General features: G+C 43.7%; 1 protein-coding gene across 4 annotated transcripts in view; it reads left to right on the forward strand.

Annotated features, from left to right (window-relative positions):
* The window catches only part of EFCAB5 (EF-hand calcium binding domain 5), a 132,083-nt gene that overhangs the window by 97,068 nt on the left and 16,435 nt on the right, over positions 1-18,580 (forward strand). For all 4 annotated transcript variants that reach the window (XM_074263775.1, XM_074263774.1, XM_074263776.1 and 1 more), the window contains 4 exons: positions 6,344-6,633; positions 8,016-8,185; positions 9,954-10,182; positions 17,563-17,715. In XM_074263775.1, coding sequence (XP_074119876.1) covers positions 6,344-6,633; positions 8,016-8,185; positions 9,954-10,182; positions 17,563-17,715 — 842 coding nt within the window. The remainder of the gene's footprint in view (positions 1-6,343; positions 6,634-8,015; positions 8,186-9,953; positions 10,183-17,562; positions 17,716-18,580) is intronic.

Raw genomic sequence — 18,580 nt, forward strand, 5'->3', positions numbered from 1 at the left:
CTTAGGATAGAAGAAACTAAAGGGTATACATGTGAAGTGACTTGTCCAACATAGGGCAGCAGTGAACAACAAAGTTGGGATTTGACCCCTGGCCTTTTATTGGAAATCCATCCAAGTCCTTTTCCCACTGTACCATGCCCATGACAAAGAAAAGCAAGTTTGATAGCATATGCCCCATTCTGTACCCATAGTCTCCTTCTCTCCAGAAAGGACATGAATTTCAAAGCTGAAAAGCATCTCTGGCCATTTTAGCTCAGGAGAGGCTCAGGAAGAGAGCTATGGCCTGGAGGAGGGCCTGTGTTCATGTTTTGGCTGACATTCTTGCCGTGTAACTCGGGGCAATGCACAGTCTCATGACTCTAGCTAACCCTCAAAGACTGTGAATTACAGAGAAAATGCAACATGCATTATGGAGGGAGCTTCCTTACCTGGAAGTTCCCTTTAAACAATAAAATCATTGGTTGAGTCCCTTTCTCTAGGGAAAAGTTAGGAATGATCAACAGCATGATGCTGAGGATAGAGAGTTACACTTGGAGACAAGTCTTGAGTTTTGATCCTGCCTTAATCATTTGCTAAGTGTGTAACCCTAGGCAAACCATTTAACCTCTCAGTCTCAGTTTTCTCATCTGTAAAATGGGGATTAAAACAGTACTTTCCTCACAGGGTTGTTGCAAGGATCAAACACAAGACAACATAAGTAGGGGGCAGCTAGGTGGCGCAGTGTATAGAGCACCAACCCTGAATTCAGGAGGACCTGAGTTCAAATCTGGTCTCAGACACTTAACACTTCCTAGCTGTGTGACCCTGGGCAAGTCACTTAACCCCAGCCTCAAAAAAAAAAAAAAAAAAAAAAAAAACCCAAAAAAACTTAAGTATAACATTTTGCAAACTTTAAAGAGCCACATAGACAGTAGTTATTCCCTTCTTGCCTCAGTTTCAGGAAAAATGATTGTATGTGTGTGTGTGAGACGGGGGGGAGGGGGGGGGAAGAGAGAGGGAGACAGACAGACAGAGACAGACACACACACAGAGAGAAGCTATAGTCGGATGGCCTGAGTTCAAATCTTGCCTCTAATGTTTAACCTTTATTGCATAAATTTCCCCTTCCCCCTCTGTAAACCGAGACAGTGCACTTAATGGCACAGATTTAGAGCTAAGAGGAAAGTTGGAGGTCACTGAGTCCAACCCCATTTTACAGATGAGCAAATCTGAGACTGAGAATTTAGGTGACTTGCCCAGGGTCACTGAATCCCCTCCAGCTCTAGACCTTTGCTCCTCCCGGGCGCTTTCTCTGACTCTGTCTCATAGGGGGTTTGGGTCACAATAATCTATTTCCAGCTCTAAGTGAATCAATTAACTTGTGCAAGCGCGCCATCTTGTGGCCATGTGGTGGTAACTACTCAGATTGGGAAGTGGAAAGTGAAAATTGGTCAGCTGCAGTAAGAGAGAGTTTTGGGCAGGGCAAATTAAACTTCTCTAAAGGAACATTTTTAAAAGAACGATTATCCCTGAAGTTACAGCTCATTAATAAGCTCCGGCATCATTAATTTAAATAAAAAAATCTTCCTCCATGCCAGAGAAATAAGAATTGAAACTTGATTCGCATCAGCGTTGAAGCCTAGAACACATGAGTGACCTTGAGAAAATCCATTTCTCCTCTAGGAGCCTCACTTTCCCCATTTGTAAAATAAGGGTTTGGGACTGGATAACTCCCCGAGATCCCTTCTAGCTTTAGATTTATGGCACTTCAGGGGAGTTAGGAAGTCCCAGCAAGCTGGCATTGCCAGGGAGGGGTGACGCCCAAGTCTTTATCCCTTCCTTCACTTCTGTCTCTAGAACAACCAAACACTCAAACAGAAACGAAAGGGCAGATGAAGCCAGCCCATGTGACCCAAGGAAAATTTCAATCACAGCTCAAGTGTGATGGAAGAAATTACTTTTCCTCCAAGAATTTCCCAGTGGACTCTTCACACCTAATGCTGCCAGATTTCTCCAGTCCTGTTCTTTTGGTGTGTCAGAGTTCTCTTGAGCAGACATGGCTCCACTTAAGCTGCTTTCATTTTCCTTTCCATTCCTATGGGATATTTAACTTCTCTAAAAGGTCATGCACTCTGGTCTTTTTCTGTTGGTTTTTATGACATGGAGTTTACTCTGAGCTTCCCTGCTTAGAGCTGAAAGGTCCCTTAGAGCACTTTCACTCTAAGTTCCTCACTTTCCTTAGAGCACATTCACTCCAAGTCCCCCACTTTCCTTAGAGCACATTCACTCCAAGTCCCCCACTTTCCTTAGAGCACATTCACTCCAGGCCCTCACTTTCCTTAGAGCACATTCACTCCAGGCCCTCACTTTCCTTAGAGCACATTCACTCCAGGCCCTCACTTTCCTTAGAGCACATTCACTCCAAATCCCCCACTTTCTTTAGAGCACATTCACTCCAGGCCCTCACTTTCCTTAGAGCACTTTCACTCTAAGTCCCTCACTTTCCTTAGAGCACATTCACTCCAAATCCCCCACTTTCTTTAGAGCACATTCACTCCAGGTCCTCACTTTCCTTAGAGCACTTTCACTCTAAGTCCCTCACTTTCCTTAGAGCACATTCACTCCAAATCCCCCACTTTCTTTAGAGCACATTCACTCCAGGTCCTCACTTTCCTTAGAGCACTTTCACTCTAAGTCCCTCACTTTCCTTAGAGCACATTCACTCCAAATCCCCCACTTTCTTTAGAGCACATTCACTCCAGGCCCTCACTATCCTTAGAGCACTTTCACTCTAAGTCCCTCACTTTCCTTAGAGTACATTCACTCCAAATCCCCCACTTTCCTTAGAGCACATTCACTCCAGGCCCTCACTTTCCTTAGAGCACATTCACTCCAAATCCCCCACTTTCTTTAGAGCACATTCACTCCAGGCCCTCACTTTCCTTAGAGCACTTTCACTCCAAGTCCCCCACTTTCCTTAGAGCACATTCACTCCAGGCCCTCACTTTCCTTAGAGCACTTTCACTCCAAGTCCCTCACTTTGCAAATGAGGAAAGTGATTAGAGGAAGAGCCAGGATACAAACCTTGGTCCTTTGATTCCAAATCAAGTTCTTTTTAAATTCTCCCCAGAGGGTTCTCAGGAAGGATTTGCCAATTGGTTCATGGAGGGCCGGCCAGCTAGCCACCTTTCCCATTCTGCCCATTCCTCCTTATTCCTGATTAAAAGCTTCTCTTCCATATGACCTAAGTCCCCATCCCTTGCCACCCATTTGAAGAGGGCTTCCTTTTTAACACCAATAGCACTGTTACCAATATAATGGAATTACCTATTTCCTGAACTTGGATGAAACTCTTCTTTTGGCCCTTAAATGAACAGAGAACAGCCAGTGACCCTCAGCTATATCAGAACAGGAGGCACCGCCAAAGCATCCCAGTTTTACTCATACCTCTGTAGTTCCAAGGATCCATTGATACTTTTCTCTGATAATAGAAACCTCAGGTGCTTTAGCCATAAGAGAGACCTGAGAGTATTAAAGAGGGAAAAAACCATTTTCTAGAAGGAAGACTCAACACTTGGAGATTTATTGAGCCAGAACAGAGTCCTCCAGTGTGCATCCTTACTTCCCAGTAGGGTAGGAAGCATTCACTCAGCTGGCTTTGCCTCCAAGAAGGAACTGCATCTCTGGAGTCAGGGGATCTGGGGTCAAATTCTCTTTCTGATACTAGTCTAGCTCAAAGTTTCTGGTCCTACATGTTAAATACTGCGTTAGATGTTATGGAGTTTACAAAGGAGTATGAAACATAATACCTTCTCTCCAATACTCTAAAATCCAGATGGGAAAACCAGCTCTCTAAGCACCTAGGTAGCACAGTGGTTAAAGTTTTGAACTTAGAGACAAGAAGAGCTTGATCTCCCAGAGCCTCAGTTTCCTCACCTGTAAAAATACAAATAATAGCAATAATACCCACTTCTCAGAATTATTCTGAGGATCAAATGAGATCATCTACAGAAAGTTCTCTGCAAACCAAACACTCGGCAAAAATGTAAGCCATTACCTACCATATAAAACCATAATTGACAGCATAAAATAGACTTGTAAAATATAAGTTTCTTGAGGACAGGGGACTGTTTTATTTTTGTTATTGTAACCTAGAATCTCTCTCAGTATCTAGCATAGTAAGTGATTATTATATGCTTATGGATTGATAAGTACTCAGTGAGTGATACGAGCAAGGAGAGAATAGGAGTTCAGTGGCCAAGAACACTATGGGTTGGGACCATTCAAAGAAGGCTCCATAAAGAAGGTGAGATTTAAGCTAGGGAAGATTTCTATCTGAAAGGGACTTTGGAGGCCACTGAGTCCAAGTCCCATTTTATACAGATGAAGAATCTGAGGTCAGAAAGAAAAGGGGACTTGCTCAGGGTTTCACAGCTGATGTCTTTGAGGCAAGATTTCATCATGGGTCTTCATGACTCCAAGTCCACCATTTTATCCACTGTGACTCCTCTTCCTCTTTCTTTCTTTCTTTTTTTTTTTCCCTGAGGCTGGGGTTAAGTGACTTGCCCAGGGTCACACAGCTAGGAAGTGTTAAGTGTCTGAGACCAGATTTGAACTCGGGTCCTCCTGAATTCAAGACTGGTGCTCCATCCATTTCTCCACCTAGCTGCCCCCTCTTTCTTCTTGCAGGCCAGATAGGACTTGACCAGACAAAGCCAAGGGATGAGGGGGTTTTAGATGAGGAGATTGAACTGAGAAGACCACTGCATTCGAAAGATGGACATGTCAGTGTCATTCATGTCATGTAGTGATGAGAGTCCAAATTAGCATGGCAGCAGCAAGAAATTCAAAGTTGTAATGACATTGTAAAAGAGGGAACCAAAGAGTTACCAAGCATAATTGTGGCCTCTTGTGCCTGAGTGATGGATGATAGAATACTGGAATCATCCAGTGGAGCTGCCCTCAGATTCAGGAAGGCCTCGGTTCATATTTCTTCTTTGACTCATATTATTATTTGATTTAATCTTTATCATATTATAGTAGTAGGGAAGTAGGTGGCACAGTGAACAGAGTTCTGGGTCTGGAGTCAGAAAGATAAAAATTCAAATCCAACCTCAGACATTTAACTGTGTGACCCTTAATATCTGTCTACCTCATATATAAATTTGGGGATGATAATAGCATCAAATAAGATAATAATTGTCTCCTCCACCTCTTTTCTCTGACTTTTTCCCCTCATCCTTTCCCCTCTCCCTCTCTTTCTCCCTGTCCTCCTCCTTCCCTTGTTTTCCTCCTCTTCTTCTTGCTCCTCCTTTCCCCTCATCCTTTCCTGTCTTTCTCTCTCTCCCTGTCCTCCTCCTCCTCTTTTTCCTTTTCCTTCATCTTTTTCATCTTGCTCTCCTCTTTCTCCTCCTTTTCCTGATTTCCCCCTTCTCTTCTTTTTTCCTTCATCTTTTTCCCTCTCTCTCCTCCTCCTTTCCCATCCCCCCTCTCTCCTCCACTTCTTCCTTCTCCTTCATCCTTTTCCATCTCCTCTTCCCTTTTTCCCTCATCTTTTCCCCATCCTCCTCTTCCTTCTCTTGCTTTTCCTTCATCCTTTCCCCTCTCTTCTGATCTTCCTCCTCTTCCCCTTCTCCCTCTCTCTCTCTCCTGATTTTCCTCCTCTTCCCCTTCTCCCTCTCCCTCTCCCTCTCCCTCTCCCTCTCCCTCTCCCTCTCCCTCTCCCTTTCCTCCTCCTCCTCCTTCTCCTCCTCCTCCTCCTACTCCTCCTCTTTCTTCTCCTCTTTCTCCTCCTTCTTATTCATCTCCTCCCCTCCTTCCTCCTCCTCATTATTATTATCATGGTGCAGCACAGATGTCACTCTGCCACAGAGAAGACATTTCCTCACTGGAAGTTTCTCTCCGGCAGTGAAATCACAGGTCCCCGACCAAAGAGTAACTCAAAGATTAGAGAGATGGGAAAGTCGGGAGAGGGCCCCGGAAACTTCAAGGAGCCACTGAAGTCAGAGTTAACGGTTCCTGACAATTCCAAACTGGGCTCTCATATATATTTAATAAACCTGACTTTTGAGGTGGAACAAAATAAATCTCTCTGGATAATGAGCTCCTAAACCCTGGGTAGGCAGTTTGGCATTTAGAATTGGAGGACTTCTCCCTGTCCTTGAGCACTGTGGGCCTCAGTTGCATCTTCTGCGAAATGGGACCGCTGGCAGAGTGGATCCTGAGGCCCTTTCTAGCTCTATGTGTGGGCTGCGAATCCTCTCTTCCCCAAGCTCCTGGGAACGGTGGGTGGGGAGGAGAAAGAGACCCCATGGCCACGAGTGACCCTTGGCTAAGCGCCCTGTCTGGGTCTCTTCCTCTTTAGCCAAACTGCACATAAAACTCCCCGCGCCCCACCCTGGCAGCGAGATCAGGTTGAACGTGGACCAGTTCAGAAACTACATCGACCTGGTCGTGGCCGAGCTCACTGGCAACGAAAGCGAGGTCTTCGACAACGTGGTGGAGTTTCTGATGATGAGCTTGCCCAGGAAGCACATGGAGCAGCTCCGGGGCCGGGCCCGGAGGAAGTGGCTGCTGGAGATCCAGCAGGCGGCCGAAACCAGCGGCGTCTACCTGGAGCCCGTCTACGCCGCCGTCTTCAAGGCCTTGACTCAGGTGGGGGGCAGGGGGGAAGTAGCCCGGCCCCTCCCCCCAGCAGCGGGCCCTGGTTCCAGGGGCCTGGGGTGGCATTGCAGAATCCTGGGAACCGCGGTTCTGCAGTTGGGCGATAGTGTGGGACCCAGGGGCCTATCTGTCAGGTGAGGGACTGGGCCCTGGAGGCTTCTGGAGCTTTAGTTCAGTGATCCAATGATCAGCCCTGTGCAGCCAAGAAATACTAGTTAAAAGAGAAGGATTTGCCCCTCCCCCTCCCAAAGCAGGACTCCCTCAAAGCAGTGACTCCCGAGAGCAGCCCCAGAAATGTCCATTTTTAACCCTTTCCCTGTGGCGACTTAGACATTTTTGTGAGGTTTGGGCCTTTCCTCACTTCATAAAATTAAACATTCAGTTGACAAAACTGCATTTCAGCCAAGCAGGCCGCAGGGAGGGAAGGGAGGAAACGAGCATTTATTAAGCACCTGCTCTATACCAGGCACTTTAAGTGTTTCACAGCTATCTCGTTCCGTCCTCACAACGACCCCGGGAAAGAGTCCATCGTCATTACAGTGGAGGAAACTGAGGCGGGTAGAGAAGTAATTTTAGTCACGCCGCTGGTCAGGATCCGAGGTCACACCAAAACGCAGCGGCGCCACCTAGCGGCCACTGGGCCGCCCAGCTTGCGGGGCCTCGGCCGTGGAGTGGGAAAGCAGGTTTTGGTCCGGCTGCTTCTGATGGTTCAGACTTCAGAATCCTCAGGGCTCCCGGGTCCGACCCCACCCCCAGCCCGGTGCTCCCAGCCCGCTCCGGCCTCAGCCTGCTTCCCTCGGACCGTGGGAGGAGATGGGCCCTGGCAGGGAGGTGCGTGGGACCTTGCGGGGACTTTATCGTTGCACCGCTAAGCCATCAGTCAGTCAGTCGTCAAACGTTCTTAAGAACTGGGCTGAGCAGGATAAAGCCAAAAGAGGCCCCGCCCGCTTGAAACCAAAGCGCGCGAGAGAAGCCCCTTGTGGTTTCGGCCTCACCCCCCAAAGGTGAATGGGGCTCTCAGTGATCCTCGAAGCCCCAGCTAGCGTGAATCTCCCTCCTTAAGGGACCCTGCCTTCCACCGTCCCCACGGCTTTGAGAACATGGAGGCCGCTAGGGGGCGCAGTGGGTAGAGCACCAGCCTTGAAGTCAGGAGGACCCGAGTTCAAATCCTGTCTCAGACACTTAACACTCCCTAGCTGTGAGCCCGGACAAGTCACTGAAGCCCGATTCCCTGGCCAGGAACATGTCCCGCCCCATCAGACTTCAGAGAAACAGTCAGTAGGCGGTAGCTCGCTAACAGAGGAGGAGGGGGGTGTCCCCACGCGGGGCAGGCCGGGAGCGCGTGCCAGCGCCCGGGCTCCTTCTGCTTCCAGGACGCGGAGGCCCACGGCAACAAGAGGATCAGCGCCTACATCTCCCTCCTGGAGGAAAACAAAATCTTCCCCGAGCGGGGCAAGTACCTCCTGAGGATCGTGGCGTGCACCATAGAGGACGCTCCGTTTGTCCTGAAGCAAGTGCTTTACCGGGACATGAAGGGCATCAGGTAAGAGGCGCCGCTTACTTTCCCATTCCTGCGCGAGGCGCTCGGAAAGCTTGGAGAATCCCCCGATCCGTCCAAAGCGTCCTCCGCCCCCAGGACAGCTTCGGGGGCTGCTTCTGGAGCAGCGCGAAGGGCCCCGTGGGAAGAGCTCCCTCCCCTCAGGAGAACACTCCTGGATGTCCGGCTTCCTCTTCTAGTAAACGAGCCTCCAGAGACGGGCTGCGGAATGTTCAGTTCTCGCCGCACATCTACCCGGGGAGTGAGCTGTTCCCCATCTTGTGTAGAGTTAGTTTTCAACGTGCGGTCGGGTACGATTTGAATTCCAACTTGTTCTCCTTCCCCCGCAAGACATCTGACAAGGGCTCTGCACGGACAGCCGTGAGATCATACGCAGTTCCGTATTGTATTGTGGAAGAGAAAAAGGGAAAAACTGAGAAAGAAACAACAACACAATTTTAAGTGGAAATAGTGAGCGCTAACCTGCTCTCAGACTCACTTCCGGACGTGGGCGGCGCCGGCCATCACGAGCCTTTTGGAGTGGTCTCACCGCGCCGAGAGAGCCCGGCGACCCCAGCGGCTCAGCCCACGGTCACCGAACCACGCCTGATTCTGCCCGCTTCCCCCAGAGATCCTCTACTCTGTGCTTATTGTCTTCTCCAAGGGCCCGTCCTCTCCCGAAATCTGGCCGGTGCGGGCCCTCGGCTTCAGTCAGGCCTGGGCCACAAATGTTTTACCACCGGCTCTCCCAGGCCGCAGTTTAATCCGCAGTCACGGCCTTTTCTCTTCCGCCTTTTCAGTCCAGTCAGCAAAACGAGAAATCGAGTCCTTCCAATTTCCAAGGTTCAAATGCGCTCACACACACACAATGCTCACACTGGTCTCAGAATCCACTAAATCAATGAAATCGCAGGTCATGGGGGTGGGGGTGGGGCGTGGGGGGTGTAAGTCAGGGTCTCTACAGTAGAGTTCTTTAAATTCCTTCTATAACACCACAAACACACAGAGAGAGGGGGGAGAGGGAGGGAGGGGGGGAGAGAGAGAGACAGAGACACAGAGAGACAGAGACAGAGAGAGAGAGAGACAGAGAGAGAGAGAGACAGAGACAGAGAGAGAGACAGAGACAGAGAGAGAGACAGAGAGAGAGAGAGAGAGAGAGACAGAGACACACACACAGAGACAGACAGAGACAGAGACACAGAGAAACAGAGAAAGACAGAGACAGAGAGAGAGAGAGAGAGAGACAGAGAGAGAGAGAGAGACAGAGAGAGAGAGAGAGACAGAGAGACAGAGAGAGACAGAGAGACAGAGAGAGAGAGAGAGAGAGAGAGAGACAGAGAGAGAGAGAGACAGAGAGACAGAGACAGAGAGACAGAGACAGAGAGAGGAGACAGACAGAGAGAGGAGACAGACAGAGAGAGACAGAGAGAGAGACAGAGACAGAGAATGAGATAGAGACAGACAGACAGAAAAAGACAGAGACAGAGACAGACACACAGAGAGAAACAGAGAGACAGAGACAGAGAGACAGAGACAGACAGAGACAGAGAGAGAGAGAGAGACAGAGAGAGACAGAGAGAGACAGAGAGACAGAGAGAGAGAGAGAGGATGAAGAGAGGGAGGTAGAAGGAGAGGGAGAGGGAAGGAAGGAGAAAGAGAGGGGGAGGGAGGGAAGGAAATGCAAGATTTCCATCACTGAAATTGTATTTCTTTTTTTAGCTCTTCCTAAAAGCTTTCCTTCCCCTTGGTGGTCTTCATCTTTTTTGCCCTTCAGTTTTACAGTTGTGGATCAAGGGGTGCCAATCCACGTCCCACAAGTTGAGAATCATGGAAATATCCATTTCTGGAACACGTCTCGTAAACCAAAGGATCGTAAAGGGTCGTTCCTGGCTCTCCCTCTTGAGGATGCTTATAAAAGAAGCTTTGGGGTCCTGGCAATAGACACCCTACGGGATAGCTCCAGAAGAAGCATCTTTTTAGCTCATGAGATCAGCTTCTATCAAGTAAGTAGTAGTACAAGTATAAATAAGCAAGATACTCCCTGCCCTCAAGTACAAGTATAAATAAGCAAGATACTCCCTGCCCTCAAAGAGCTTGTGTCCTAATGGTAGAAGGCTACAGCAAATAAAGGGAGATGTAAGATATATTCAGAGTAGAATTGATGCTCACATTAACAGCAGTATATCCAGCCTTTGTTCTATTCCATAAATAGGTTTGGGGAAACTTATGTTACACAGTCGACATTGAACTAGAAATTTACTTAAGGAAGAATTTATTTTGTGGTCTTTTTTCAGCTAAGTAATCAGAAATAGTTTCCATTCCCGAGGTGGGTCTAAATGGGAATTCCAGCCTCACAAAATATTGTTCTAATCCTTGTGTTCAGTTTTATCAATTTAAGTAAAAGAAGATACAAAGGAGAATTGATCAATCAACAAGTATTGATTAAATGCCTACTGTATGCCATACTGGACTAGACCTTGGTGATACAAAGAGAGAAATAAAATAATCTCTGCCCACAATGAAGAGATTGTATTCTATTGGAGGAAACAACATATACACATATAAGTAGTCTCAAGATGCATACAAATTTAATATTTTTTGTGTGTCTTGGTACTTGAGTGAAGCTCTGGAAGATGCTAGGGAGTTCAAGAGACAGAGCTTAGGAGGGCCTGAATCTCAGTCTTGGGTGACATCATATGCAAAGGGATAGAAGCCAAGATACAATGTTGGACATGAGGGACAGTAAGGCAGTAAGGATTATAGAGTACATCAAGAAGAATATGGAATAAATTTAGAAAGGCAGATTGTGAAGGGCTTCAGATACCAAATAAAGTAATTTCTCTTTAATCCCAGTGGCAACAGGGAGTCATATGAGCTTCTTGAGCTGGGGAGTGAAATGGTCAAAAATATCACTTCAGTAGAGAGAGGAGGATGACTTGTTGAGAAGATTAACTTGATAGGAAGTGAATGCAGTATTTCAGAGGAGTGGAAATATGATTAATTAGGGAGGAGACCCTACCAGTGGTGAGAAAGGATTGTGGGGATAGAATCAAGACCTAGCCACTAATTATACATATGGGGAAAGTGAAAAATCAAGATGACTCCAAGGTGGTGAACCTGTCATAGTGGGCATACATACCTACAATGTGAGTCTGGTATACCCAAGGGTGAGCATTACCATTGACCTTTTCAGTTTCCTAAAGGTACCCCAACAGCAAAATAGATACTTGAAAGAGGGGTGGATCTGGGGGGGGAAATAAATAATGAGTTCTGTTTTGAACATGCTGTGTGTAAGACATCACCAAGCAATCCAACTGGAAATGTCCAATTCACTCCCCAAAATTCCCAGGCATTGGGATTTTCAAATCAGACTGCCAAAAAAAGAGTGCTGATGTTGGCGATAACATAGTGGCTTTCTCAGTCAAGATGGCAGAGTGAGTAATCCAAAGGAGCTGGGCTCCCCATATGCTTTTCTAAAAACAACAAATAGAAGCACCAAAGATAAGAACTGCCATAGTACTAATTATATTGGACAAAATTCAGTTCAAAATGGAGATAAACAAGAAGATTGCATGATATTCAAAACATTCTTTATAAAATGAGAAAATTATATAATAATCTGGTAATAAAATTCATTTAAAAATAACCTCATAGACTTGCAAAAAGAAATCACTAAAAGACCAATAAAATGGATAATTTTGAAATGTAATACATCTAACAAAAAGGTAACTGAAAATAAAATAAAAGAACTGCAAATATTAAGTAAATTCACCCAATAAGAAATGCATCATTGTATTGTTAGTAGGATCATAGATTTGTGTACATGTTTTGAAGCACCATATAGTAATTTTCAATAAGTCACAGATCAAATCATGCCTTTTGACCCAGTGATTGCATTGTAAAGCTTTGTCCTAAAATATTATATTATAATATATTATTATATATTATAATAATGTAATATAAAGTATATTTCATAAAATATTATAAAAAGTTAACTGCTTTATGTGTTATTGCAAACAGCTGTGGGCAGTTTGCTTTTTTAACAGAGAATGACTAAATAGATGATGGCATATTAATCTAATTGAGCAGTAGATTTACACAGAATAGTAAATGCCCTCAGATGCCATTCTAGGTCCTCACTGTCCCCTTAATAAGGACTTTGCTCTGGCATTCATGATGGCTCCCTCTATCACATAAAAGAGTTAGTGGGTCATTGAAGGCTTTGATCAGGAACAGACAATTATGACTCCTTGATGAGTTGGAAATTATTTGCCTTGCTCACATTAAGAATAACTGATTACATGCAGCCAATTTATATACTTTACTACACTCTTGGACTACTCCTTTAAAAGGGAGAGCAGAGGCACAGGGGACAAATAGAGACAGTATATTAAAAAGGAGCCAGTTGGATCCATATAGATATAGTTGACTGTAGGGAAGTTTCTATAGGCACATAACCTCTCCAAAGAACCAGATGGATCAAGAAACTATTTGCAAATGAAGATGATGAGTGAATGCATGAATGAATGAAAAGCATTTATTAAGCACTATGTGCTTAATGCTATGCTAAGAGCTAAGGATACAAATGGAAAAAGTAGAATGGTTTCTGCTCTCAGGAAGTTCACACTAATTGGAGGAGACAATGTCCATAAAAGAGTTCAGCCATAGGGTTCATGAAAACCCAGAATTCCTAAGAATACAGTGATGGGGGAAGGAACAGAGAGCCTAACGGGCAGCAGCAAGTCAGATGGCAATGTCTGGGGCTCTAAAATAAATCTAAAATAAAATAAAATAAAATAAATGGCATAGCAGAGGATCTTAGCACAGGTTAGATAGGAAAGATTAATGGTCTTCCATCTCCTTGGAAGTACTGTAGTTGGCAATGGTGAGAGCAGCCATGTTGTTCTCTTTGCCTAGAAACACCATCATGATCTGGGCAGCCCAGAAGTCAATGAAGAAATAAAGGGATGCAAGGAGGAAAAGTGATAGGGTTTGGGTGGTTTGGGTGGCCCTAGGTTCAAGGGAAAGGCAAAGGAAGGTTATCCACTCTGATAGTTTTTTCTGTCTCCTGATTATTTTGGATGGGGTCTGGGTGACCTGGGGTTTCATAGAGAGGGATGAAGGGAGGGAAAGGACTAAATGAGCTCTTTTTATCAAGTTTAAATCAAGTTGGGGAGATCCTGGACCAAGATGGAACTATAGCAGAGAAGTAGCATGGGATAGAAGGAGAAAGTCCTTCACTGTGAGTTAAGTGAACTTTCCAGGTTCAGGGAAGGAGACAGAATCTCTAGCAATCCCAGGTGTTCCTCCTTTCAGAGGAGCCTCCACCCCAGCATAGTAGGATTAGTCTGGAGGACTACCAAGGTTGTTGGGGAAGATGGGACTTTAGCAATGCTCAATGCTCTCCCTTTGCAGTTAACCTCACCCTCAGGGTGAGAGTTACAACAAATCTGGAGTTCTATATAGATCCCTGTGAGGTAGAACCTCACCACCTTTTCCCCCAAAAGAAAAAGATATTAATTTTATTTTTTGTGAACTCATATCTCCATAACATTTTTATTGGGTTAAATACAACCTTTCCTATAGCTAACATTTTGTTAGTCTGAGAAATTTGCATTGGAGGTAAGGGCCTTCTTCTTTATTTTTTGGAAAGAACTAGAAACAAGCCAAATTCCAACATTCCCTGGTGAAATTTTGGGCTAGGGCCTTAGCCAAGGAGAGAGAACTATCGAGAAGTCCCCAATATTGAACGTGATGCTTACAAACACAGAGAAGTTTGAAAGGTTCCTCAAGGAAATGTGAGGGGGAGAGAGGTGAGTAGAACCTCTCCTGTCTGAAGATATTTAAACCAAACAAACTAAAAAATAAAACCCAGACAAAACCAAACCAATGATAGTTTAGCACTTCAGACAGTCTTGGAAAGGAGAGTCGTCCTTCAGCTGCAATTCCAAGAAATTACCAGCAGAGGGCACAGCAAGCTAGCAATTGCCATCCTTTTCTCAGCTTGTAATTGCTTTTAGCAAAGATGCACCTGGTGCTTTTGAGCATTAATGAACAGGTTATTAGGTTAATTGTTTGTCTTCTTATTTTTAGTTCTTTTAAAAAATAATTCTGAATTTTACACAAAGGCCAACAGGAAAACATATTCAAAACTCTATGTAATAAATGACACTTTAATATAGCCAAAGGTCACATACAAATAGTGCTATACATAAGTTATCTCATTTGACCCATATAACAATCCTGCCTAGTTGGGGCAGTTTTCTCTCCATTATGAAGGATGAGGAAATTTGAAGCCTAGACAGATCTTCAGTTGGAGATAGGATGCCAAATCTAGTTCTTTGGAACTAGAAACCTAGGAAGGAAAGGAAGCTTAGAAGTCATATAGCCCAACATCTTCCTGGTACTGAGGAGGAAACTGAGACCAAGATAAAGGAGGCAACTTGTCTTAGGTTAATACATTCAGAAAGATAGTTAATGGCCAAAAGCACTCTCCCTCTCCCTTCCTCCTTCCCTACTTCCCTCCCTCTCCTTTCTCTTCCTCCTCCTCCTCCTCCTCCTCCTCCTCCTCCTCCTCCTCCTCCTCCTCCTCCTCCTCCTCCTCCTCCTCCTCCTCCTCCTCCTCCTCCTCCTCCTCTTCTCTCTTCTCTCTCTGCTTCCCTCCCTCTCTTTCTTTCTCTTCTATCTATCTATCTTTTTTACTATAATCCAGCCTTCCTTGTCCTGATCCAAAGATTTTTCTATACTATCCTTTTGCCTCTTTCAAGTCTGGCTAATAGAGTGATATATTACAAACAAACAAACAGAAGAGACTTGAAATTTCAAATAATTCAAGAGCAAATGTTAAACTGGTTTGGTCTCATCAAAGACTCTCTGTAGATGCTGATCTGATGATATTAGTTGATACACTGTCTAATAGGAAAGGCAGCTCAACGAACAAGAGACATAGACGTGGCCTTAGATTTAGGGGGATCTGGATTTCAGTCCTGCTTCTGGCTATTAACTGTATGGCCTTGGACCAATCGTTTAACCTTAGTTATCAAGTTTAATTGATGGTTCAACTGAAGTTTAAGGAATTTTCACATTTGGAGTTTCCCGAGCTGATGAAGACAAAAACTACATCCAAATGAATTACATGCATAGCTTATTGAAAGCTCTTTTTTGGTCCTCATTTTGCTCTCAATTGTCCATTTACATTTATCTATGTCTCTATATAATATTGTATATATTATAGAATATCATGCATAATATGTGTATTTATATGAAAATAGCCACTGTGCCTAAATTCTAATTCTACTTTCAGGCCCTTAATTTTTGTGTTTATTTTAAATTTTTTTCTCATACATATATCTTAGCTTTGTTTTGTTTAATTATATTAGGATACTATCATCATTAAGCCATTGGGATTTAAAATTTCCATTTAAAATTTTATATTTCCAAAAAATTTATAATTAACATAATCATAAATATTTTGTTTAGAAAGGTTTTTCTCTCCATTTTAAACATACCTGTAGGAGATGTTACAATAGGACTCATGGGTAGGAATATATAATCAGTTTTGCTGATCACAGAGTACCAAAAATACTTTCCCAAAAGATCACACCAATTTGTAATTCTACAAGCAATGTGTGTTTCCCTGAAACACTGCCAACATTGATTTTCCCCATTTTTGAGGATATAAGATAACTAAAATTTGTTTTAGATGTGCATTTTCCTTTCCCATGCTGCATCTCTACTCCAACTCCATCTTGGTCCAGGATCTCCCCTACATGGTCTAGACTTAGTGAAAAGAACTTCTTACTTAATCCTTGTCCTCCCTTTGCTTCTCTCTATGAACCAACCCCAGGCCACCCAGATCAGCAATACAGGAGGTAACCAGGAGATAGAAAAAAACTATCAATAACATCAAGACCAGGAAGAAGAGGTTCCTGCCATACTTTGACCTGATCAGAACACATTTAAAGTATTGTGTTTAGCTTGAGGAGCCATAATTCAGAGAGGACAGTGATAAACAGAAGAGGGTCTAGGAAAGGGAAACCAGGATGATGAAAGTTCTCAATTTGATACCATATGGCAATTGGTTGAGGGAATGGAGGAGGCTTAACTTGGAAAAGAGAATACTTTGTGGGGTGTAGGGGAACAATTTGGAGAGCTATCATATAAATAAAGAATAAACTTGTTATGCTTGGCCCTAAAAGGCAAAAATAGAAACCATCAGTGGAAGGTGCAAAGAAACAAAACAGCTTTATGTAAAGGAAAATTTATAAGAGCTATTAAAGTTATCCAAAAGTAGAATGGTCTCTTTTAGGTGGGAGTGAGATCCCTCATTGGAAGTCTTTAAGCAAAATCTGGATAACCACTTGTTGGCCATATCATTGAGATTTAGATGGAGTCAATTTAATTAGTATGAAGAAACATTTTAGTAAGGAATTTGTAGGAATTTCCTCTTTTAGGAGCATCTTTTGTGTGCTAACATGTGAGGAAGTACCTGGGAGAGAAGAAAAATTGAAATATATTTGTATCTTCCTTCTCTGATTTTTGACAATCTCCTTGGAGAAGGGGAGAAGTCACTCAAAGTGGGAGTCTAATTACCTGGTGATGGTTTGACACACTGCTTGCATCCTTGCTAGGGATGTATTTGAGAGTCCTAGAGGTAACCAGCAGAGCTTGGAGCCTATCTGCACTCAGCTGGATCATGTTAGCGTTCTATTTTTATCTGGCTCTAAGTCAGCCCTATCTTTCACCTCCTTCTGAAGTCTCTGCTCCTGAAGGGTTCCTGACATTGCCACCTCTTTGCTTTTAAACATAATGGCTAAGCCTATATGGGTCCAAACAGACATGAGAGATGGGCTAAAAATATATTTTTTATTGTATTAACTTCCAGTTTTCCCAGTTTTATTAAGTGAATAAAGATTCATTTCCCTAATGTTTAATGTAACTAAGTTTATCACACACTAAGTTTCATATTTGTGGTTCTATTGGGGAAATATTTATTCAATTCCATTGATAAAATTTTAAAGCTTTTGTCTTTGATCAGGTAGTCTTTATAGTCACCACTTTATTATATATTGGATTTTAGGGAAAAGATATAATAGATAGGCTGGCTTAGAGGAAAGAAATCTGGGTTTGAGTCCAGCTTGTAACATATGTCAGCTGTGATCCTGTGCTCCCTTACCTTTGATATCCCACACAACTCTGCATCAGTTAAGGGAGTTTCTATACTGGAACTTCCTACCCCTATGGGCAGTACCCCATCCCGAGTCCCAAGCCTACTAAGTCTGATAGTGATCTCAAGACTTTTGGATGAGTATTGTTCTAAGCAGGACTTGTCTCATTATTTTTCTGCTCTTAAAAATGAGCCCATTTTGTCTCTGTCCCTGCAGGGTGTGGCCAATGTATTTAGTATTGCCTACCACTACGTTCACAGCCGGGAGCACATCTTGCATGTGATAGCAACGGCTGCTGGCTGGCTCCGCATTGTAGCACCTAATGTCAGGAGCATTACCACCTTCCTGGTGGAGCCGGGGCTAGAAAAGGTAAGTAGTGCAAGATAGAGTCAAACTTGTTGTTATGTAAGTGGGAATACTTTTAATAGTGTTCAATGAGGACATCTTCATATTTGGTTCTCTTGTGCAAATCCCAAAAGGATTCTGAATCTTATGATCCAATGTGATCTTCCTGGATCATGTTTGGGAGAAAAATGTGATCTAATAGAAAGAATTCTAAACTAGAATCAGAAGACTTGAGTTATTGCCTCATTTCTGTTATGTATAGTCCTGGGATCATGGGAAGGTTGTTTGACCTATCTGGGTCATAGTGAAAAATGAAATGTGCCTTTATTAAGGCAAGTCCAGTCAATAAGCATTTATTAAGCATTTACTATATGTTAGATACTTTTCTACACACGAAGAAGATAAAGGCAAGAATCACTGTCCCTGCCCTTACAGAGCTCAGAGGGCAATGGGAGAGATGACATAGAAACAGCCTGTCCATATGTACATACAAGATATATAAATAAATTAATGTTTGAAGATGACCTGATTATGTGATGTACCCTCTGATGGAATTGGTTCTAATGTGTGCATATAAATCATTTTTTAAAAGTATAAACCAATATACACAAAGGACAAAATAGTTACTATTTTCATTAAAGAAACTCTTCCTTCTGTTTCTAGATGTATTATTTCCATTTATTAGTTCATGGGAATTCCAAACAAATAAGAAGGGCTTGTTTTTAATCCCATAAGGGTTAGGCTTTTGTTAAGAAGAGAGGAAAAACCGAGTTTATTGGGATAGCTTAGGTTTTGTTTTAATATTCATAGACATACCTAGAAGGGAACTTTGGGGTCACTTAGACCCCACTCATTTTATAGATACAAAAACTCAGACTTTGAGAGGTTA

The sequence above is a fragment of the Sminthopsis crassicaudata genome, chromosome 4 (assembly GCF_048593235.1).
Source record: "Sminthopsis crassicaudata isolate SCR6 chromosome 4, ASM4859323v1, whole genome shotgun sequence".
Lineage (NCBI taxonomy): Eukaryota > Metazoa > Chordata > Mammalia > Dasyuromorphia > Dasyuridae > Sminthopsis > Sminthopsis crassicaudata.